The following is a 22,500-nucleotide window of genomic DNA, read 5'->3' as shown; positions in this document are numbered from 1 at the left end:
TAGTGTAGTTGTTAAGGAGCAGGACTCGTAAACGAAAGGCCAGTTCGATTCTCCATTGGAGCACTGCTGCTGTACCCTTGGGCAAGGTACTTAACCCACAATTGCCTCAGTAAATATCCAGCTGTATAAATGGATATTATACAAAAAAAAATTAACTGATGTAAGTCACTCTGGATAAGAGCATCTTCTAAATGCCTGTAATGTAATGTGTGGAACATGGTTATGTGGCATGCATTGCTCAGTGAACGCTCGTCCCCTCAGGTCTGTGGTAATGTTGCATACTATGGAGTTCTCCATCGGGATGGTGGGGAGACCCAGGCTGCGGGACAGGGCAGTGGGGCTGCTGTCGGGAGGCTGCTGTCGGTTGACGGTGACGGAGCGCTGAACGAGGGATCAGATGAAACGGTTGATAGGAGGTCGTTACCGTCTGGCTCGGCTCCGTGTTCAAAGCGTGCAGTGCATAAGTGTCCTGCCACAATTACGCTCAGACATCAAGGCCGCGACACGCCATAATTACAGCGGAGTCCCAAACGTGGTGTCTTTCGGTGTAACAGCGAGCAAGGGTTTTTGGGGGTGGCAGGTGAGGCGGAGCGAGGGGTTCCAAGAGGAGCCACACCCGTGGGACAGAGCAGCACGCTCGAACGCACTCGCCCTAATCAGCGGCCCTCAGATCAGCTGAGAGACAGAGAGAAAGAGAGAGAGAAAGCGACGGGAAGCCCCGGAGCCAGAGATGCGGAGCGGCGGCGGCGGGTGTCGGAAAGGGTGTCAACTGTGCGCCGCTTTTGATCTGAGCCGGAGCCGTGTTCAAAAAGCCAGTTAGCTGTGCTGGCACTGGTTAGCGAGAGCTGAAAATGTCCCCCGAAACAAAACTGCCTTGCACCCCTCAGCAGTTCTAATCAGAGTACAACAGGAACGGTGCTCCACTTCGGTATCATGTTGTGCCTTCTCTGCCTCACTACAGAAACGCAGACACCCGAAACCCAAGCGAGGATAATGAGTAAATTCAGAAGGCAGAAACGATGCGTTTTGATCGTTGTGAATCCTGCAAACACACAGGGAAACATTATTCTTGGACCATGGATTATTCTCCATCTCAACCAACCTGAAAATGTTTGGAAAAAGAAACCATAATAATGGGCCTAACATCTCAGGCAAATTCTGTAAAAAGAGTGAGGCAAGTGGTTACAAAGTTGCCTCCAGCAAACATCTTCTACAAGAACACAGAAGAAAGGATTGGGGAAACTAACATTTCTGATGTACTGTAAGTGCATTTGTGTTGCAGTAAGTTCATTCAGGTTTTTTTCAAACCGCTCTTGTGAAAATGATTTCTTCTTGTGTCTTAAATGAGCTGAAGTTTTAACCTCTGAGCTGTATCTAAGTTAGTCCCCTGAGCTGAAGTTAAGTTAGTCCTCTGAGCTGAAGTTAAGTCAGTCCTCTGATCTGAGGATAAGTTAGTCCTCTGAGCTGAAGTTAAATCAGTCCTCTGATCCCGAAGTTAAGTCACTCCTCTGATCTGAGGTTAAGTTAGTCACCTGAGCTATAGTTAACATAATCCTCTGAACTGAAGTTAAGTTAGTCCTGTGAGCTGAGGCTAACTTAGTCCCCTGAGTTGAGGTTAAGTCAGTCCTCTGCGCTGTAGCTATGTCAGTCCTCTGAGCTGGAGTTAAGTCAGTCCTCTGAGACGGATCTTGGATCCGGAAGGCTCTGCCTGTGTGAAGGCCATTAGTCAGCGAAAAAGGCACATGTGTGAGAAGCCTCAGGCGGAACGAAGCCACGGCTTTTTGTTGCTGCAATTAAAGCCCCCTGCCATTTTTTGATGACGGCCACAAATCTTTGCTGTCTGAGCCTCACCCTCGGTTCAGGCAGAGGGCTTTGGCTTGCGGTAGGCCCTGAGAGGCGTCAGAGTCCCCCACTGCAGAGCAACCAAACCATTCCCATCCCACAGAGCGGAGTTTCCGTTTTCACACTGAAGCAGTAATGGCCCTCATCTCCATCTCCCTCTCTCCTGGAAGCATTGCTCTGAGCAGAGAGACGAGCGGTCAGGTGTGGTCCGCTTTCTGCTGCAGCATGGAACATCACAGGAGTTCCTCTGAAAGCACGTGTGTGCTGTATATGAACTGAACCTATTAATTTTTCCCCTGATGGTTGTTCTCTGATGTGTTCTCATTTAAAATGCATGGATGCATCCATAGCATTTTTACATCTGCTTTAACTACAACAGCAATTATAATGACAGTCATTTGATATGCTCACCACAAGAAGGGGGATTGTTCTGTGTTTCTCACCGCCAGTTATACCAGCATGGAAATCCCAGGCACATTCAGATGGAAAGGTGTGGCATTTTCTTGGTCCTGGTTCAGGCACACATCGTGTAGGAAGTGTGTAGGCTGCCATTGCTCATTCAGGAAGAGCAGTGAGCTCTGCTGATGTAAATGAGTAAGTGTGTGGTGAAACCAGGGCAGGAATTTTGCCGAGATGTGGCCAGACACGGTACTGCGGTTTTGATGCCATTTTTAAAACTGGCTCGGTGAAAAGTTTAAAAGTTAAAATCAACACGGCTGTCTTCACAATGTGTGCAGAGTGATGCACCAGTATCATCAGTGGTTTAACACCCTCAGTGATGAAAAAAGATGTGGGTGAAAGCAACCCCGGGGAGGCTAAGAGAAGCACTGTGGACCAATGGAACAATTTTTTTTTTTTTTTTGTGAGGTGGGCTGGGGTCAAAGGTGCATTTGGAGGAATTTTGCTAGTAAAAATAAACTGATATTGAAGACACAGTCTTGCATAAAGTGCCCTCTACATATATTCATACCCCTGACTAAATAGGAACAACATGCTATAAAATAAATAATGTATACATATTGGATTATTTTTCTTGACATGGCATTTTCAAAAATGTTATATTCTAATCTTAATAGCACTGCACACACTGACTGAATTGTTCTCGAATGGTCCAGAATCCCACCGTGAAGCAGCAGAATCTTGGAAATGTAATCCCGAGCAGATGATTTACAAAATACCAAGCACAGGGGTGTGTTTTCTTAAAAGAAAAAAAAAACATTATTTGTGATGAGTCTGAATTTGTTCAGTGCAGTGATGTTAAGAGGACTGTGTAACTAACTTTACATTTTTAAGCAGAGAAAAACTACTCAAAATGTGCATTTTCCTGTTATAGGATGTTTTTGTTTCTATTTAGTGCAGGGTATGAATAACCATGGGGGACACTGTACATATTTGTGTATGTATGACATACCTTGGCCAGGTAATGCTATTCATGGCTAGACAGGGCATATGTTGTAACTAAGCTGACAGAGAGAGAGTGAGTACTTGGCCTTTTAGGTGCAGACTGCCAGCCGAATGAGTCAATACACAGTGCCTGCTGACTGGAACCTCTATAGCATACACCTTCTCTATCTTACCGTTTAATACTCTGGGAAAAACTAGCTGCACTTTTATGTCAATTTAATACTTGGTATCTGAAGCAAAATCTTTAGCTGTGAATCAGGGCAATTTGCGATGTCAAGAATTTCAACTAATTCATCTGTTTCACGTTAATGTACTTTTCACAAAGTCACAATGGCTGTTCTTGAAATCAGTGACTCCATTCTTTAAATTCACCGTTACGATTTTTGATATAAATAATTCACTCTAACAGTATTCCCCACATTAATTGGTACTCGATCCTTATTTGAAAGCTCTTCCAAAGCAGCCAGTCAGTAAATGAGGTCTGCTGTCTTCAGTCCTCACAATCCCCGCCATTCTCCACACCGACTCGTCTGAATGACTGAGCAGCCCCATATTATGTGTGTCTAATGTGTACGTGGGTGTGAACGCACGCATGCATGCACGCATACATTCTTGTGTGTGTTTTTATACTCTGCATTTGATAGGAAGCAAAAAAAAAGAATAGAGAAAAAAAGACAGAGAGAGAGAGAGAGAGAAGGGGTCACTTTCAGGGGTGTTGAATCATGGCGCTGCAGTATCAGGGGCTGAATTGGACCTGGGGTCATACGAGTACGAAGCAGTGATGTCACCCCTGCGGCATGCGTCCGCCCGCTGTGAGCTAACCCCCCCACCCCAAACACCCCCCCACCACCACCACCACTGCCACCGCTAACCCGCCCTCTGTGTTTTTTTGTTTCTGTTTTTCAGGGCGTTAGCGGAATGTCCGCCGATGAGAAGCCTGAAGCCCCCATGTACGTGTATGAGTCGACGGTTCATTGTACCAATATCCTGCTGTGTCTGAATGACCAGAGGAAGCAGGACATCCTGTGTGACGTGACCGTGCTGGTGGAGGGGAAGGAGTTCCGCGGCCACAGGGCCGTGCTGGCCGCCTGCAGCGAGTACTTCTTGCAGGTGCTCGTGGGACCCAGCGAGAATGAGCTGGTCGTCAGCTTACCCGAGGAGGTACGTCAGGCCCTCTGCTGTTAAAGGAGGGGAAGGAGGGGAAGGAGGGGAAGGAGGGGGGGTGGGGGGGTGGGGGGACACCGGGCCGAAAATAAAAACCCAAGAAACCTAGCACCCAGTACCCTCAATGAAGCTTAAGTAGGGGCAACATGTACATCTGCTGTGTGCAATAGCGGTTTTCAACACATCCCCAAGATCTTGGATCTGAGGATATATGTTTGGGTTTTTTGTCATCCTACAACAGCTTCACACTGAATGTATTTTCTGGCAATCTGTTGCTATTTTCCACAATGAAAACTGACCATTTTGGGTACAGTAAAGACGTTAGACTGTACTAGACCTTGTACTCCCCAGTATGTAGTTTCTTTTCAAAGAACAGCTACACTGACCACCTCAGGTCATCTTAGGTTATAGTTGGTTATGTCATGCATGCAGACAGGTGCCGCATAACTAAGGGAGCTAAGGCCAGCCCTGCTTTCTTTCATGTCAGTCCGTCTGTTGCATGACTCCTCTTTTGGAGCCCAGAGTGAAGGCTTTTGGGCTTTAAAGTTTGACTTGGATCTGTTGTCCTTAGCCAGCAGAAAATTTAACAAAGAATATATTTTTACAGATATCAAAGATTGAGTTTGCTTATGGCAGGCTCAATGTAAAGACAAGAGGTGTGTCTAATATAAGAGGCGATTCTTTAACGTTTGACTTCGGTCTGTTGTCCTGGGCAGCAGAAAATGAAACATGAAAAAGAATATGTATTTTAAAAAGTCATTCTGTGATTGAAGTAGGTTGAGTTTACGAGAGAGAGAGAGGTGAGAGGTGAGTCCATGTTGGACACCGGTAAAGAAGGGAAAATGTGTATACACTTGCCCGGTTACACAGCAGACAATACACTCCCCGAATGTGAGTCCTCCCTATATTCACGTATCATTATTCACGGATGGTTAATGACCGTCTCTCCTCAGGAAGGGAGTGCAGATGTGTTTAATGTGTGATAAGAAGTCTGGTAGCTGGAAGGGAAGACACAAGCTGTGACACCTACCAACGGAGGTACCGGTGAAATCTGGCAGGGTTACAGGCACCAATTAGCGCCTCTCCCGCAACACACCTAAGTAGCACTTGGCAGCGCGAATGATGGCATCGCAGTCGTTACCCACCTGACAGCGCACCCCTCTCTCTCCCTCTTTCTCTCTCTCTCTCTCTCTCTCTCTCTCTCTCTCTCTCTCTCTCTCCCTCTCTCTCTCTCTCCCTCTTTCTCTCTCTCTCTCTCTCCCTCTCTCTCTCTCTCTCTCCCTCTCTCTCCCTCTCTCTCCCTCCTCCCTCTTTCTCTCTCTCTCTCTCTCTCTCTCTCCCTCTTTCTCTCTCTCTCTCTCCCTCTGTCTCTCTCTCTCTCTCCCTCTTTCTCTCTCTCTCTCTCTCTCTCTCTCTCTCTCTCTCTCTCAAACTACCGCCATCACGCGTCTCTGCTGCTCCTTTGTACTCCTGCATGAACGAGGGGAATCCAATTTCCCTGTCGGAGCGCTGATGCTCGAGCCGTCCTTAAGGAAGGCGCGAAACGAGAGCGGAGTATCACTGTGAGTGATGCGGTCCCAGCGGTGGCTGGTGCCTTTCTGCTTCCCAGGAATAAAACCTTGTTTTCTTACATCCATTCCATTGGCGCACGCCGTCCTTGTCTTTTTGACATTCTGCGATTTATTCCAGGGAACGGTTACCCGAATGCACAGTGAAACCTGTTTCATTCTGTTTAATTATGCGTAAACATCATGAATGCAAAAAGCTTTGTCTGTTTTATTCAGAAACTACATTTCATGCATGTTTTTTTCCTGTAAAAGTTAGCGAGGACTACACTCGGCTCAGCTGCTTCCCTGATGTGAATTTCCATAGCCAAGATGATGTGTCACCCTTTTCATTTAAGACCAAATCCCAGTGACAAATACATCTGTACTGTGTGATAAAAAGGTGGTTAAAATAGTACAAATTTGGCTTCACAAAAATTAGAGAACAAATAATCACATCTCTGGAAAGGATCCAACTTCATTCATCTCATGCAGAAACACTTAATTGCCTAGCCTAGTGTTGAAGATACTGTGTTAGAAACAGTCTTACAGATTGCTGTCTTATTATACCTCCAATTAAATCATGTTGAATGTCAAATATGCAGGATTGCATGCAGTGAACTATTTTAAGAAAGTGAAGAGATTAATCTACTGATGAATAAACTAGGAAAAAAGTTAATGAACTATTTTTGTTGATTGACTGCCAGACCCAATATATGTTTATATCAACATTATTTCCTGAAGCCTTGCACACAGAGACTCTCGCATATACACGTATGCCTTATGAAAACTTGCTGTTATACTCTCTCACATGATATTTACCTACAGTCACTGTTGAAATCTCACACACACGCCTACAGTTGTTGAATGATTGTGATTGTAGCCTCGCACAGACATTTCATTTGTGTCTGCAAGGGGGAAAAAGACTTTGGAAACCAAGAGAATGACAAAACAGATGTGTCTTCACCCAACTACATCTGCCAGGTCTGTTACCAAAGATACCAAAACCAAACATTTGAGGAAGTGTGCTTATTATACAAGTGCTGGTTAAATTCCCTGACCGCTGTACATATGAGGACAGTAAACAGCATCAATGGAAGGGAGACTTTATGAAGTATAAAATGTTTAATTAAGCTTCAAAAGAAAACAGTGCTATAATCTGTTCTCTCAGCTCCCTCGGCATTTCAAACCAGTTCATTAAAGTGGATCAGCTGGCACAGTGTACACAAGTAGATAAGAAATATAAGCAAAATTATACTTACCAAATAGTATTAGATGTCGATCATGTAGCGAAGGGCGAGAGCAGTCTCTCCACCCAGCCTCACACCCGGGTCTATGGGGTGCCAAACTGCAGCTTTGACCGCTCTTTGGTATGGCAGTCAGAGCGCATACTCAACCGTAGTGACAGCACTCTGTCATAGATCAACTCACTGTACATTAAGGATCCTTTTCATAGGATTCCATTAACTCATTTTGTTACACTGTCCTCAAAAATGTGACTGTATTTCTCTAAAATAAATTACCTGTGTTAAGTTGATTTCAGCACCTGTGTTTCCTACTTTTCAGAGATGCAAAATGTGAAATGGCTCTGGCTGTATCTGAGCCACTGAACCCCAGGCAGTGTAATAACTGCCTTCTGCAATCTGAAATCCGTATCAGTCCAATGTGTGGATAAGCTGAACATGGACATAATAGGCATGTCTGGGCTCTAAATGTCTTTTTTAAACCTTATCGCTGAAACATTATCTCAGAGAGAATGGATGTGCATGGATATACTGCACTGCACTGAAAGTGCATTTAGTGAGAGATGGGTTGCTGTAGAGCTCTTTATAGATACATAAAGATGGGGTTCATTGTATTCAGGAATGCTCTGGAAAACTTAAACCAAGTCCAGGGGAAGATGTCTGATTCTACAGTGTTTTTTATCAATTATCATTATTATTATTATTATTATTAATATTATTATTATTATTAATAATAATAATAATAATAATAATAATAAACAAATGCTCATATTAACAAAATTAACAATAACTATTATTTTTATTATTATTATTATTATTGCACATGCACTGTTATGTCCTATTTTCTGGAAACACAGCAGTCTTCATACACGGTTGTGTAGTAGTTTGCCTGTTCTGCCTGTAGCTAGCAGAGGTAATAGCTTTATTAATTTATGTTCTTACAATGTAAGGTATTCAGTGGGGTGGCATACCTTCAGTTGGTTATTTACATTTGCTGTGTTTAATTTTCTTGCTCTCTTCTTCATGACTGAGTTTAGCAGGGCAGACATTTTGGTGGTTGTTTTCTTTCACTTTGGAAAAACCCAGCTCCTATTTTTATATACTTCTGCAGTTGTGTTTGTGCACAACCTAAACCATGCACATGTGTTAAGTCTTAAGTCAATGTGTGCATGTGCTAGCGTTTCATGTTAGAGCAAACTATGCATATGCAGTATGTGCAAATGCTTAATATGTGTGAAAGAGTGAGGTTTCGGCATGTGTACATATGACATTTATAAAATGTGTTTTCTGTCAGTTTCAAATATTTTCATGCAGCATGCATGAAAATTGTGTAAGAGTCTGAGTTTGGATAGTGACCATTTTGGAACTTCCTATAATATCATCATCAAATTAACATTTTTTTTTCTTGAAGTCTCTGTCCCCTCCCCCTCATTGCTCACAAATGACTAAACAGATAAAAAAAAAAAAAAAACACCAGTCATGAATCAACTACCTGACAGTTGGTCCCAAGCTGTTGAGAGACAGTTATTTCCTGATTTTATGATCAAAAAGTTCTGCCTCCTTGTGTACTAACCGGCTGGGCTGGGTAGATTTTGTTTGCCAGCCTTTCATTGTAAACTGCAACCGTTAAAATGTCAGCCGGAGGAACGTGCTCCTGGCTGCAGGACGGTTCGGTGGGGATATTTTCTGCGCCTGGCGCAAGGTGTGAGTTATTCCTGCACTCGCAGGGGTGTCATCTTGCAGCAGGGATGGATATAATTTAATGATGTCATTGCTCAGGTCGTTAGGTACGCTGTCACTTTCTTCCTTTTAGTCAGCGGTATGCGCAGCCCGCTCACGGCTCACTTTCCCTGCCTCCGCGGCTGTTTCGCGGATCCCGCGGGACGGGGGAGGTGGTAACGAGGCGCGGGGGGTCTGGGCCGCGGCTGTTTTGCGGATCCCGCGGGACGGGGGAGGTGGTAATGAAGCGGGGGGGGGGGGGGTCTGGGCCGCGGCTCGTCTGAGCGTCGGCGGAGAGGGCTTCTTGCTCGCTGCACCTCGTTAGCTCAAGAGCGTCTGGCGAAAACCCGCCGTTATCAGACCGCCACTGTACGGGGGACCACCGTGGTCTGTTTACACCCCACAAAACGCAGCCCAGACCACTTGATCGCCTTCGTCGGAGAGTGAAAACGCAGCGTAGCTGAGATGTGAAACAAAGGCGACCCCCCCTCCCCCCCGCCCTGATGACCTTGATGCTCTCGAGTCCCAGGGGCTGAATCGGGTTAGTGACATCATCTATTTTCTGCCACAGCAGCTGGAAGGACAGCCTTGTAATCAAGCCAAGGCTTTGTTAGCCATCAGATCTTGTTAGATCAGTTTAAAAACAAAGATAGACGGTCCCCTCCTGCATATGTGTCAGAAAACAACCTGTCGAGAGAAATAAAACGCAAAGCAACTACTTTTACGTACCTGAACATAAGCAATTCCTTTATACTTCGTACCAAATGATACACCCATGTTAGAAATACTAGTCTTGCTACACATATTGTTTTTTTTTTTTTAAATATGATGAAGAACTGCGCGTTGAAAATCAAAGACATGTCCATTGCAATATAAACCAAACGCTGGCTAAAACGGAGACTTCTGTTTTGGGGAACAGAAGTTGTCGCTTTGGCGATGACAGAATCGGTATCGATATGTTAACAGTCACTCTCCCTGCTGTGACGAAACCGCGTGTGTGCGCACTTTCACTCTGACTCAGAGGCAGAGACCTGTGACCTACTTGTGCTTTAGTCCCCGACTCTGACCAGTTGCATTTGCGTCTTGGTGTTCAGTACATGCACCTGTTCTTCGATAACTATAACGCACAGGCTAATGCAAGTAGCATGGATGTGTGAGGAAGACTTAGCCAAGAATTTGCATGTTGATGTATGACTTAGGTCTACTGCGGTACAGGTCCACCAGCAGTCTGTTACTATCGGGAGTCACCCTCATCTAGAGAGACTCACATAGTTTATAAATCGTCTGTTTATGCAGCTGGATATTTGCAGGAGCTATTCAGGTTAATTACCTTACTCTAGGGTACCACAACAGTGCCCTGCTCAGTCATTAGACCAGCAACCAGGGGGTTACACGCCCTGCTTAATGCCACTGCACCATAAGCCTACCCCTGTCTGCAAAGAATATGTGGGCTGTTCACTGAAAGAAGCCTCTGCTGCCGGAAAGAGCCAGAGATGCTTACAGTAGGGAAACATTCACTTAAATAAAAGACAGAACACTAAAAGTGCAGGTTCATGCAGTCACATTCAGTATTAAGTCAACAATCAAAATACTAAGAGCGATTACGCAAAGCCATGAATCTGAAGAAACACGCTGTTGTCATATTTAGCGGGTAGGACCGCTTGTAAATTGTGTAGCTGTGAAAAGGGCAGTCCACATCGCCTTCTGTGGATTGAATGGAGACCCTTAACACTGGTGGCATAGAGGGATGCAGTGTTAGAGAGAGGGACGTGGCGTCAGAGAGAGGGACGCGGTGTCACAGATTTAACCCCTGCTACATTCCTTTGCTTGTCCATCCTTTCGTTCCTCGGCTAAATCGTTCAGCATCAGAGGGATTCTTACGCCCTGAAAACAGCCCTTCAGCCCCTGTTGTGATTGAATCCAGACGCAGCGCTGCTGTTTTGGGGGGGTTGGGGGGGGGGGGGGGGTGCAGAACGGAGGGCCGTCAGTAGCAACCGCTGAGCTCTGGCCTGCTCAACACAAACAGAAGAGGCCACAGCAATGATTCAGCATCGGGTGGTGCAGAGACCTCAAACCACCTCCTGTTCACTGAATGCTTCCCCAGCCACAGAGAGGACTTGCCTTGCACTTTGCAACTCTGTTACAGTAAAAGAAGGAAAAAAACACCTTTCCTTTACATCCTCTCATAAAAAAAATGTGTTATTAAGTAGGATAAATTCTGTAAGTATTGAGTTGATATGGCTTGAGGGAGAAACGGCGTGTTCTGAGACAACGCGGTGAGGTGTACCTTTCCCTTCAGGGCGCGTGGTTTCCATCCTGAAAGCTTCCATAGCCGTCGCCCCGACCTCCAGGGCGAGTTGATTAGTTTAAACCCCTCGGAACCTCGGAGGCAGACTAATCTTGGGATCCACGCCCACAGAGGAAGCAGCAGCAGATTGACACAAACGCCAAGCTCGGCCCCAGACTATCACACATTTACAGCTTATTAGACAGATGGTAGTAGCAGCCAGCCCTCCCCTGCCTGTCTGCCTGTACTCTGTGTAGGGCTGGCTTCATCTGCCTGCAACAGGCAAGGAAACGGTGCTCAGAAAGCAGAGAGGGAACCGAGCAGAATCCCAGTCAGTGTTTGGGGGAGTAATTAGTAAGATCTGAAACGGTGCATCTGAAAAGGCAACCCACGCGTGCGGATTATGGCTGGGATTTGCACGAAACCCACCAGAAACATGATGCAACAGATGACAAACGGGGATTTTCAGGTCCTGAACCAAATGAAGACGAACCCTGTCCTAAAACAGGTCACACCGAAAGACACAATTTCATTGAGAGATACACATTCAAACCAAGACACACTGAACTCTGAATACCACCACAGCCTCCTTCAGTAGGTCTCAAAACAATTCAAAATTTGATTCTTCAGAAAGATACACCTGGCTCACAAACGGAAGCATACAAGGTCTCAAACTGAAACACACTGGACCCCAAATGAAAACACCTCAGTTCTCAAACTGAAACATTTCAGTTTGAGAAAAACAGTTCTCAAACATTGGGGAGTGGATCCCCAATCAAAACACAGTAAGTCTCAAACTGATCACACTGGATCTCAAACATAAACCCAGCAGATCTCAGAGCAGACCGTGCTGGATCCCGAATATAACCCTGGCAGTTCTTAAAGGGGTCATGCAGTCTCTAACCCCGGGGGTGGGGTGGGGGTTTGGGGGGGGGGGGGGGTTATGCAGGCAGACACAGGCAGGGTTGTGTCCTCTGCAGTTGCAGTAAGCTGTAGTGGGAGAGGATTAGGAAATACTGTATCTGATTAAATCCAATCTACAGGGGGGGATATACCCCCACCCCCAGCCCCAGCTCAGCAAAATGAAGTCGTGTGTGTGTGTGGTACAGTATCTGCTGCTTTGCCTTCAGTGGAAGACTCCTTTAGTTAATGAAGCAGGCTGCCTGCAATATCCAGTGAGACAGCATGTTCCCATTCATAGAATCCTGAATCAGAACGGAAACGGCTGAAATTGACAGAACTGCTTTACGTGATACACATTTACATCTGACTGCTAGTGTGAATGCATCCTTTTTATATTCAGACAGGCTACAGAGGGTTAAAACATACCCTCGGCTCCAATACAATGCTTCCCATTAGTGTTCTGACGCATTCAGTACGTCTGAATCCAGAGGTTAATGTTAGTCAGCAGATTTGCCATTACAGGGTCTGTGTTAACTCCAGTGGAGATGCGCTGTGTTTTTCATACGCGGGGAAACCACTCTATTGTCACGTATTACATGCAGTTTCCCCATTAGAATGCATGACATGCAGGAATTCAGCGGTGCGTATTTGCATAAATTAGCCGTTTTCTACTACAGAGAGGCGAAAGGGCCTGGGTGTAAGAGCGGAGAATTCCGTGGGAGAAACAGGAGGGGGGGTTGGGGGGGTAGCATTCCGTGGCCTGTTTTGTCGAGGGTTTTGGCAGCTTTCCCGAAAACTACGTGTGAATTGCAAGGATCAGTAATGTGTTATTCATACGATTTCCTGCTCTGTAATGGAACCGCACGGCCAGACGTGGAACGGCGGCGGCCCAGAAGTCCAGGAGCCGTCCATTAGCATAAAGCGGCCCGGATCTGCCGCTTTGATTAATTTGTCCCTTTGTCTTCACTCGGCACGGTAAGTGCTATTAACGGCTCAAACGCTCCCTGCGTCAAAGTCTACCCGCTAATGACTAGGAATCACTGTTTATTTTCAACATTTTTTTCACACTCCTTCCATTTGCTTTCTCTCTAGTATGGATTTTCATTCTCCTGCATCTCTCTCCCTCTCCCTCTGTCGCTCTCTCTCCCCCTTTCTCTGTCTCTCTCTGTCTCTGTCCCTCTCTCTGTCTCCCTCCCACTCTCACTCTATGTCTTTCTCTCTGTGTCTCTCTCTCCCTCTCTCTCTCCCTTCCTCTCTCTGTCTGTCTGTCTGTCTCTCTCTCTCTCTCTCTCTCTCTCTCTCTCTGTCTGTCTCTCTCCGTCTGTCTCTCTGTCTCTCTCTCCTTCTCCGTCTGTCTCTCTCTCTCTCTCTCTCTCTCTCTCTCTCTCTCTCTCTCTCTCCGTCTGTCTCTCTCTCCGTCTGTCTGTCTCTGTCTCTCTCTCTCTCTCTCTCTCTCTCTCTCTCTCTCTCTCCCCCTCGTCACAGGCCTTCATTAGGCTGCTGGTTGTAACACCAGAGTAATCACATATGGCGCGGGGCGCACATAAAGGCAGCAGCTGCTGATGCAAGCTGAAAATAGATCCAGTGTGCACTCAGCACTTTCCCCCCAGCTCCAGTGTTTATGAGCGCCGCCCGGAGTGGGAGAGCGGGGGCCGTGGAGACTTATTTTAAGCGGGGATGGCTTTCACCTTTAAAGACGCTCCCCCCTCCGCCCGCCCCCACCCCCGGATGCTCGCCCAGCGGTGTCGGGGAGCCCGCTGGAGGCCGGGGGGTGAGCGGCGTGGTGTCCCCCCGGCGTGCTCGGCGCGGTGTCGGGGAGCGCGCTGGAGGCCGGGGGGTGAGCGGCGTGGTGTCCCCCCGGTGTGCTCGGCGCGGTTTGTTTTCTGTCTCTGCGGGGGGGGGCCGAGACCCATTGGATGGCGGCCCGGTCCTGGCTCACTCCCCTCCCCATGGGGAGGCCGGACTCCCGCTGATAAAGCTGAGCAGGGGGGCGGGAGGCAAAGGTGCTGTGCTCATCAGTCGCAGAGTGCCCAGTCACCCCCCCCCTCCCCCCGCCACCAGCAGTCACAGAGATAACACATCAGCAGCCTCCTCTGTGCCACTGAATGACTGGCACTGCTGTGTCGTCTGCTCTCTCTCTCTCTCTCTCATCTCGATGAGTGGTGCTCCAGTCAGCCGCGCTAGCTGGAGCACCACTCAGTCCCTTGGGGGGGGCAGGTGGATGGGTAGCAGAGCCGACCTGGCAACCCCTGCCTCTTTTTTGGCACCGCGTTCTCTGTTCTGCTTCGACTAGCGGGGGGGGGCAGGGGGGGCCCGCAGGCGTTTCCCGGGGGACGGCGAGTGCCGTGTTTTTCTGCGAGTCACCTTCACTCGCACTGCACCAAATCAATGGGCTCCCGAGTACCGTAAATCTCAGAGTAAAGCGATCCTGGTTTTTTTTTTTGTTTGTGTGTTTGTTTGTTCAGCTCTTTGTTTATTATAGGTGTGCATGCAAGCGGGCCTGCAGCGTTAAAACCATCTGCTAAACCGTAGGCAAAGACAGACAGAATACATTTTCAATGTGCAGGATTCACTTTACAGACCATTTTCGAGCAGCATTCGCAATATAGCACAAAGTTGTCTTAAGAAATTGAAAGTAAAAAAAAAACAAATAGATGTCTACAGCCTACAGCACAATATGAAAAGTGAAATCGAAAGGAAACGGCTGTTAAGGAAAGATGAAATTTAGAAAGTATAATAAGGCTGCTGTAAACAAAAGCAGCCCATGGATGGTGACCGAGAGTGACCCCCCCCCCCCCCGGCACACTGCATTAACCGCTCTCCAAGCGTCTCTCTGAATTCATACTTCTGTGCGTGCGTCACATACCTCGGGTGCGCCAAACTATTTTAAGTTCTCCCGTTGTAACCAACGAGGATTCCAGATTTCAGCTGAAAAGGGTCCGTGTGAGTCGCTGCTTCTTTTTCCCTTCTCTTTGCATTTGATGTGTACACACACACACACACGCACACACGCATGCACGCACGCACGCACACACACACACACACACGCACACACGCACACACGCACACACGCACACACGCACACACACACACACAAGCCAGTTATTTTTTCCTATGGAAAAATCCACAAAGCAAATTCTGTGGTTTTGTGCTTGATTTTGACGGGGGGAAAATGGCTGTTTTACTAGCGGCATGCCTGACGCGGAGTCTGCCAGCACCTCCCGCTCACATGGGCGAGAGGGAATATCATTACAACGAGGAAAATTCGCTGTGTGTTGTTCCTACCAACAGGAGCTAAACACGGCGTTCTCCCCGCTCATTAAAAACACATTGTTCCCCTCCTTCTTCACCATCGGGAAGCTCCTGTAAGTCTTGTCGTGAAGACTTCGGATAATCCGCCCACAAGGTATTGTTTTGTGAAAAGAACAATGCCGTTCTCCTTTCTTTTCTTTTTTTTTTTCCTTCCCAGTCAGGGTGAAACCATTGTAGCGCGCTCGTGTGTCACGCTGTGAGTTCACCTGACTCCTCCTGCGCTCTCATCACTTTTATTCCGGCTTCCCGGCCCCCCGTTATTTATAGACACCGCTAGCTGCCTCTGAAGTGCCGCTCACTACCTGGGATCATGCTGCTTTTGGGGCTCTGGGCCTTCGCTTAGGGGGCTCATGGATTCCATGTGTCTGGAAGTGCTTGCGGTAGACGGCATTCCTCGCCCCTGTCTGCAGAGGTAAGGCTGCATGCACAGAGACCCGCCAGCCTTTACAGGGACAAGAGTTTACCTAATTATCCGGCATTACATCTGAACGGGAGGTTTCCTTCCCTCATCCCGCTTAGCAGGGCAGAAACCAGGGATAAGCTGGAGTCTTACTGACCATTATGCTCTCAGAGGCGCTTCACTCTGTGAGGGCGGCCGAGTGCCGCGCAGGCCGAGAGAAACGGGACTGTAATCCACACAGCCTCTTACGAGTCAGAACGCGGGGCGCAAGCCGTTAATATTTTAAAGAGCCCGGGCCGCGAGGGGGCGGCGTGGAATGTCAGGGAGGTCATTGTTATGAAAGTGGGTTAGCGGCAACCTGCCGTCTGCGGCGGGAGCCGGGGTTTTTATTTATGGGTGTATAGAAAGTTCAGTGCTGACCCGATAAAAGATTAACTGGTACTTTGCAGTGTTTGTTTATGGTCATTAGAGCTGTCGGGTTGTCTCAGCACACTCCACGAGGCGCGGACAATGGCACTGCTGATGGTAATGCTGGCAATTTCCCCGCTCTCCCGCAGGTCACAGCCAGGGGATTCGCTCCATTGTTGCAGTTTGCCTACACGGCTAAGCTGTTACTCAGCAGAGAAAACATCCAGGAGGTGATCCGCTGTGCCGATTTCCTGCGCATGCACAACCTGGAGGACTCCTGCTTCCGCTTCCTGGAGGCCCAGCTGCGCAGCGAGGACGACGGCCTGCTGCTCTGCCACAAGGTGGCGTCCTTCCCGCCGCCTGCCGCCGCTGCCGCCCTTGAGGACGACAACTCCGAGGACGAGGGGGCGCGGCCCGAGGCGATGGGCGTGACCTCCCCGCGGGCCCGGCTCCGCCCTGACGCCCTGGGCTCCTCCCGGCGGCCGGACGAGGAGCGGCTGGTGGCGGTCGCCCCTGGTGACGCTGACAGGCGGCCGGACTTCGACAGGCACGGGGCTTCGGACCTGCCCCGCTGCCCCAAGTACAGGAAGTACCAGTGGGCGTGTGCCAAGCACAGCAACGACACCTCCTCGCACACCAGTACCTCAGGGTTTCCAAGCACATTCAAGGAGGCGGGCGGCCACACCCACAGCCACGCCCAGCACCCGGTGCCCCGCATCAAGGACGAGCCGCGCGAGGAGGAGGCCGTCTTGCTGGGCCTGTCGGGCGACGAGCAAGACAGCCAGGAACGGGACGGGGTGTCCGAGATGGAGACGGACGTCGGGGAGCACAGCCCCATGGCGGTGGACGGGCCCAGGGGCGGCAAGTCCCCCAGCTGCCTAGGCTCCTTCCTCAAGAGGGGCGGCGTGGAGCTGGCGGGCCTGCCCAACACCTCCCACCTTCCCTCCAATAGCAGGCTCTCCTGTCCCCAAGACAAAGCAACCACTCAGGGTGACCACAAAAAGGACTTCGGGCCCTTCACCGGGGAGCTGGGGCTGCCCCCGGCGGCCCTCAGAGAGGGGGATGGGTACCCCATCAGGCTGCCGCTGAAGGCGGGGTCCTGCGACGGCGTCTGCAAGCAGGAGGCAGAGCTGGACCGCCGGAGCTCCGTCATTTTCTCCTCAGGGGCGCCGGCGCACTCGTACCCGGGGGGAGCGTCCCTGGACAAGGACCTCTCAGAGCACACACCAAAGGGCCTGTGGGCGGGGGGCAGCCAGTCCCTCCCCTGCTCCCAGACCTACTCCCCCAGCGCGGGCGTGGCCGCCCCCGCCTCCGACGCCCCCCCAATCCAGTGCCGCTCGCGCCCCAACACCAGCTGCCCCGTGCCAATCAAGGTGTGCCCGCGCTCGCCGCCCTCGGAGACGCGCACCCGCACCTCTTCCTCCTGCTCCTCCTACTCCTACGCGGAGGACGGGAGCGGGGGGTCCCCCTGCAGCCTGCCCCAGTTCGAGTTCTCCTCCTCCCCCTGCTCCAACGCCGCGCGCTGCCTGGCTGCCGACCAGCAGGAGCAGGGCGGGCCCGGGGACGGCCTCTTCGGCCAGGCGCGCCCCAAGATCAAGTGCGAGCAGTACGGCACCAACTCCAGCGACGAGTCGGGGTCCTTCTCCGAGGGGGACAGCGAGTCCTGCCACGTCCAGGAGCAAGGCCCGGAGGTGAGTGTCACCTGCCTCACCTGCTCCCCCTGCTTCACCTGTTCCACCTGCCTCACCTGTTCCACCTACCTCTGCTGTTCCACCTGCCTCACCTGTTCCACCTGCCTCACCTGTTCCACCTGCCTCTGTTGTTCCACCTGCCTCACCTGTTCCACCTGCCTCTGCTGTTCCATCTGACCTTTTATCTTTCAGATTCCACTAGATCAACATATAGTTAAAATACATCATCTCGAGACTGGGTGATATATGGTAGTGTTTGTATTTGGCTTCCCTTAGCTTGTAGCCTCTCTAGTTTCAGGTTAGCACAAGCCAGTTTATGGTAGGGCTTGAATGGTGTTAAACTCACGCTCACTGGTTTGGGAGTGTTGTTAGCCTGGTCTGACACTGTTGCTCATTCAACTTGGATACACTTCTGTTCTCTTGTGCTGAAAGTCACTCTGTATGAGTCTGCTACATGAATGTAATGAAATGTAATGTAATGTAGTATGTGGATATTCAGTTGTGGATTTATAGTTTATAGTTTCTAGTATATAAGTTCTAGTAATGTGTATATATAAATTATTCTTATCTAATATTATTATCTACAGTATGCTGTTGTAAATTGCTTTTTTGTTTGTTTTTTTTACTGATTCAGCTTAGTTTTATGAATCAGAATCTGCACCAGAGCAGTTAGTTTGGGGTCATCATGCTTCACGCTGTGTTCAGGGTAATTTGTGAATTAGGTCGATTTCAGGGAATCAGGGAGTTTTCTGCAATCGCATCTTCCGACCTCTAGAAGGAGCAGGAGGGCAGCATTAGGCCACACCTCTCACTTACAGCTTCCCAGAGGACTAACGAACAGCCCTTACAGCACGTACTACAAACCCGATCATTCCATCTGAGCAAAGACTGCAAATCTAATTTAGAATTTCTGATCTAATTTTTCAAATATGCAAGGGTGGATTCTCGGGAATATGGAGGTCTGTGTCAGCCCTTCAGGAGTATCTACTTTCAGGTTAACCAGTGTTAATGCAACATTACGGGGTGCATGTTCCTGTGTGTGTGAGTGTGAGTGTGTGTGTGTGTGTGTGTGTGTGTGTGTGTGTGTGAGTTGGAGATGGATATCCTATAGATGAACTATTTGTGTAGAGATCAGTGAAGAGACAAAAGGCAGTGTGCAGAATTCTTTAGAGAAAAAATTTTTTAAAGGGGGCTCCTTTTTCTTAAATAAAGCTGAATGTGTAGTTTCTCGCAACACAATTTCCTTTCCGGCTTAGCATAAATGCATGGTATGTTCACACATGAAGTGCAATGTATGTATGTGCATCGCGAACTAAATGTATGCATATCTGCATATGGCACATGCATATATGCTTCGTTTCATATGTACACATAACCATGCACGTTGTTACATTGCAACTGATGTTCTTTTTAAAGCGAGATTAGCCCGCCCTGTTTAGCTGCATTTTATTTAGCGGTGAAGTAACGCTCGCTGCCTCTCGGGCCAAGACCCGAGACTACGGAGCAGAGTGAAGGAAACTGCTGTGTTGCCATGGAGACCTCTTTGCCAGAACAGTTCCTGTTTCCCCCGGTTTGAATAACATGACAGAGCCGGGGCTTCCAACTGTGGAAAGAATCCAGTCGTTGAGCACAAACAGAGCAGCAAGATAAACAACCCGGGCAATAATGTGCAATTATTACCTCTGCCGCGTCTGTCTCTCTGCCTGATTAATGCGCTCTCTGAATGACTGCCGGGTCCCCGGCTCCGAGACGCACAGATCTCATTCAAAGCGCGAGGCTAGAGAGCGGGAAAGCAACCGAGTGACTCCTTTAATCTTTCGGCCTTTCTCCCGTCTCTTCTGGGTGAATGAAAGTGAGCCGACTCCCGAGACTTGCATGAAGTGTGTAAACCGTATCGCCGGCTAAATCTAGGCTGACCTTTGCATGGCTCTGTCACCCAGCCCCCACCCGCCCCCCTTCCTTTATATGATCACACACTGAGAGGGGCGATGGGATGTATTATGAATGAAGCTGTCTTCACACACCAGTCCTGTGCATAATGCATCCATATCGCTCCTGCTACCTGCGCTCATTTTAAAATGAGACCTCTCGCACGAGCTGGGGCCTGGCGCTTACATAATTTACAGGGTGCAGGCCAGAGTACTCCTGGTTTAAATACTTACAGTATCTACAGTACGAAATGCCACCTCATGCTTCCGGGGGCCCTCTGTGAGGGGGGGGTCCCCCCCCCTCTTTCTTGGAGTCGGCTGACTGTAAATAAACACAGTGTTGGGAACGGTGTTTACAGGGCGTGTGTGTGTTTGCAGAGCAAACGTCAGGGCCGGCTCACAGAGAGAGGCCCGGGCTTAAAAATAGCACCAGCTGAGAACTGGAAACAATGAATTCTGCAGAGGAAGGAAGTTGTTAAACTGCAAGCTAATCTCGCAGAGGCAATAGTCATTCAAGGTACTCAAAGTCACACCAGGTCTTTCAGCTGCTCCCTGTCCAAGGTTATAGCTCAGTAACTTCATGTGTGGATCATGTGTACTACACGAAGCAAGACTTCTTACATTGGCTAAGCAAACATTCCTGTCTAGCACAGCTAATCCAGCCTGACATAGGATACCTTATGTAACATGTTTCTACAGCTGTTCTTTATCATTTTTACTAATGTTATGCCATATTAGGCATAGATGTTATCTAAATTAGCCAGATACTTAGCTATATGAGGCTACGCACCTTGCTAGAGGACACAGCAGGACTGCCCCACTAAGGACTTGAACCTGCAACCTACAGCTCCAGTGTCCTTGCCTGTAACCACTACTCCACGGCACGGGTGTTGGCCAATCATAATGAATCAGTAAATGGGGGCAGGGCCTGCTGTGATCTCACAGTCTATGGTCCCACTGATTTTGTATTGATTTCAGTGCGAAGGCAACCGATAAGGAAGTGTCTGCCCTTATCTGCAGGAGTCTAGACGATGAAAAATTAACCTCTTAGTGAACGCGTTAGTCACACAGGAAGTCAGAGTGCCCCAGAAAGACGCTGCGATTCTCCACTGCCGTCTCGGTGACTTGTACTCCATTCTCGAAATGATACGTCTGTGGTCTGAATATTATTTGGCAAGAGCGCTATTGGTGAATGGTTAAAACCGCATTTACTCGTATTTTATGCTGCTAATCCAGCTCGCTCTGAGCTCCGCGCCCAATGTATTGGAGATCGCATCGTAGCGGAGAGAGTGTTTACAATGGGGGAGAATAAGAGTTACATTACATTACTGTCCTTTAGCAGACACTCTTATGCAGAGCAACTCACAGAGGTTATAGTTTGTACATTTTACATTTATACAGCTGGATATTTACTGAGGCAATTCTGGGTTAAGTACATTTCCCAAGGGTACAGTAACGGTGTTCAAGCAGGGAATCGAACCAGCAACCTGGTTCCCTGCTCCTTACCACTATACTACACTGCCGCCCCAGCCGAGTTACTGAAAGCCCCTACACAGCCAGCCCACAGCACAGAAGTGTGCCAAACTAAACCAGGCAGCGCCGTCCCTCTCGCCCCCGGGTGTGGCATGCCCCCTGTCATTATCCGTTATTGATGTTGGAGCGCTTCTGAAAGGAGTGGCTGCGGTCTGTCGTTGCCGTGACGGCCTGCCGCTGGGAACTCTGGGAGGAGTCCGTGACCCGACAGGCCTGTGCCGTGTCATCAGTCAGCTCGTCTGGGACCGTGCCGCACGGCCACCCAGGTGAGGGGGTGCCTGGCAGTGGCTGCGGGCTGGCCCTCCTCCCCGCAAATGGTCCTACCCTCTGTCTTTTAACATTCCTTCTACAGCCCCTAGTTTTTGTCTGTTTCCCGTTGGATGTTGACCAGAGCATATTGCATATTCATCTGTGGAGGGCCTTCCATTTTGGAAAACATAGTTACCAACGCCGAAAGAGTGTTTTTTTTTAATTTTATTTTATTATTAAGTCATTGCGTGTAGCACTTGACTGTTGCCGTTCCACTTCTGCTGTATCCAGCCACACTTACGAAGAGATTCATATTTCCTCTGCAGAGGGTTCATCCCAAAGCTCAGGGCATGTTTCAGGACTAGGAGTTTATGAGTTTATTATCAGCATAGCGATGATGACAACTGTGATATTAATTAATTAATGTTAATTAATTCATATTAATATAAGTAATAGTTACAGCAACAGGGGTGATCACAGGTGTATAGAATTAGTGCTTACAGTGTCTGTGGGAACAGGTGCAGAGGATATGACGGCAAACAGCAGCGGTGACTGAGAGTGTCAGTGGTACTAACAGCAGAGGAATTAGTAGTAGCGTAGTAGTTGTAGTAGTAGCACTAGTGGGGGTCAGATTATCCGAAGGACGTTTAAGCTGAAAAGCTGGTTACGCCAGCTGCGTGTTTGTGTGTGTGTGTGTGTGTGTGTACTTGCATGCGCCCTCTGGCACTCAGCGGGTCCCCTCCATATATTTCCCACTGACCGTATTCTGCTGCACCCGACGGCACGGTACCCCACGGTTCCTCCAGGACCCGTATACACGGCAGCGAGCGCAGACAGGTGTGCGGCTTTCCGCCCCAGAACTCCCTCCACCA

The 22,500-nt window shown here is 48.8% G+C and overlaps 1 protein-coding gene across 1 annotated transcript in view; it reads left to right on the top strand.

Annotated features, from left to right (window-relative positions):
- Positions 1 to 22,500, top strand: part of bach2b (BTB and CNC homology 1, basic leucine zipper transcription factor 2b) — an 87,859-nt gene that overhangs the window by 59,206 nt on the left and 6,153 nt on the right. The window contains exons 2-3 of the mRNA XM_036550681.1: positions 4,153 to 4,407; positions 16,377 to 17,918. Coding sequence (XP_036406574.1) covers positions 4,165 to 4,407; positions 16,377 to 17,918 — 1,785 coding nt within the window. The 5' untranslated portion in view covers positions 4,153 to 4,164. The remainder of the gene's footprint in view (positions 1 to 4,152; positions 4,408 to 16,376; positions 17,919 to 22,500) is intronic.

This window comes from Megalops cyprinoides, chromosome 17, assembly GCF_013368585.1.
Source record: "Megalops cyprinoides isolate fMegCyp1 chromosome 17, fMegCyp1.pri, whole genome shotgun sequence".
Taxonomy (NCBI): domain Eukaryota; kingdom Metazoa; phylum Chordata; class Actinopteri; order Elopiformes; family Megalopidae; genus Megalops; species Megalops cyprinoides.
Note: the sequence above shows the minus strand (reverse complement) of the source record. Positions and strands in the feature narration are given on the sequence as shown.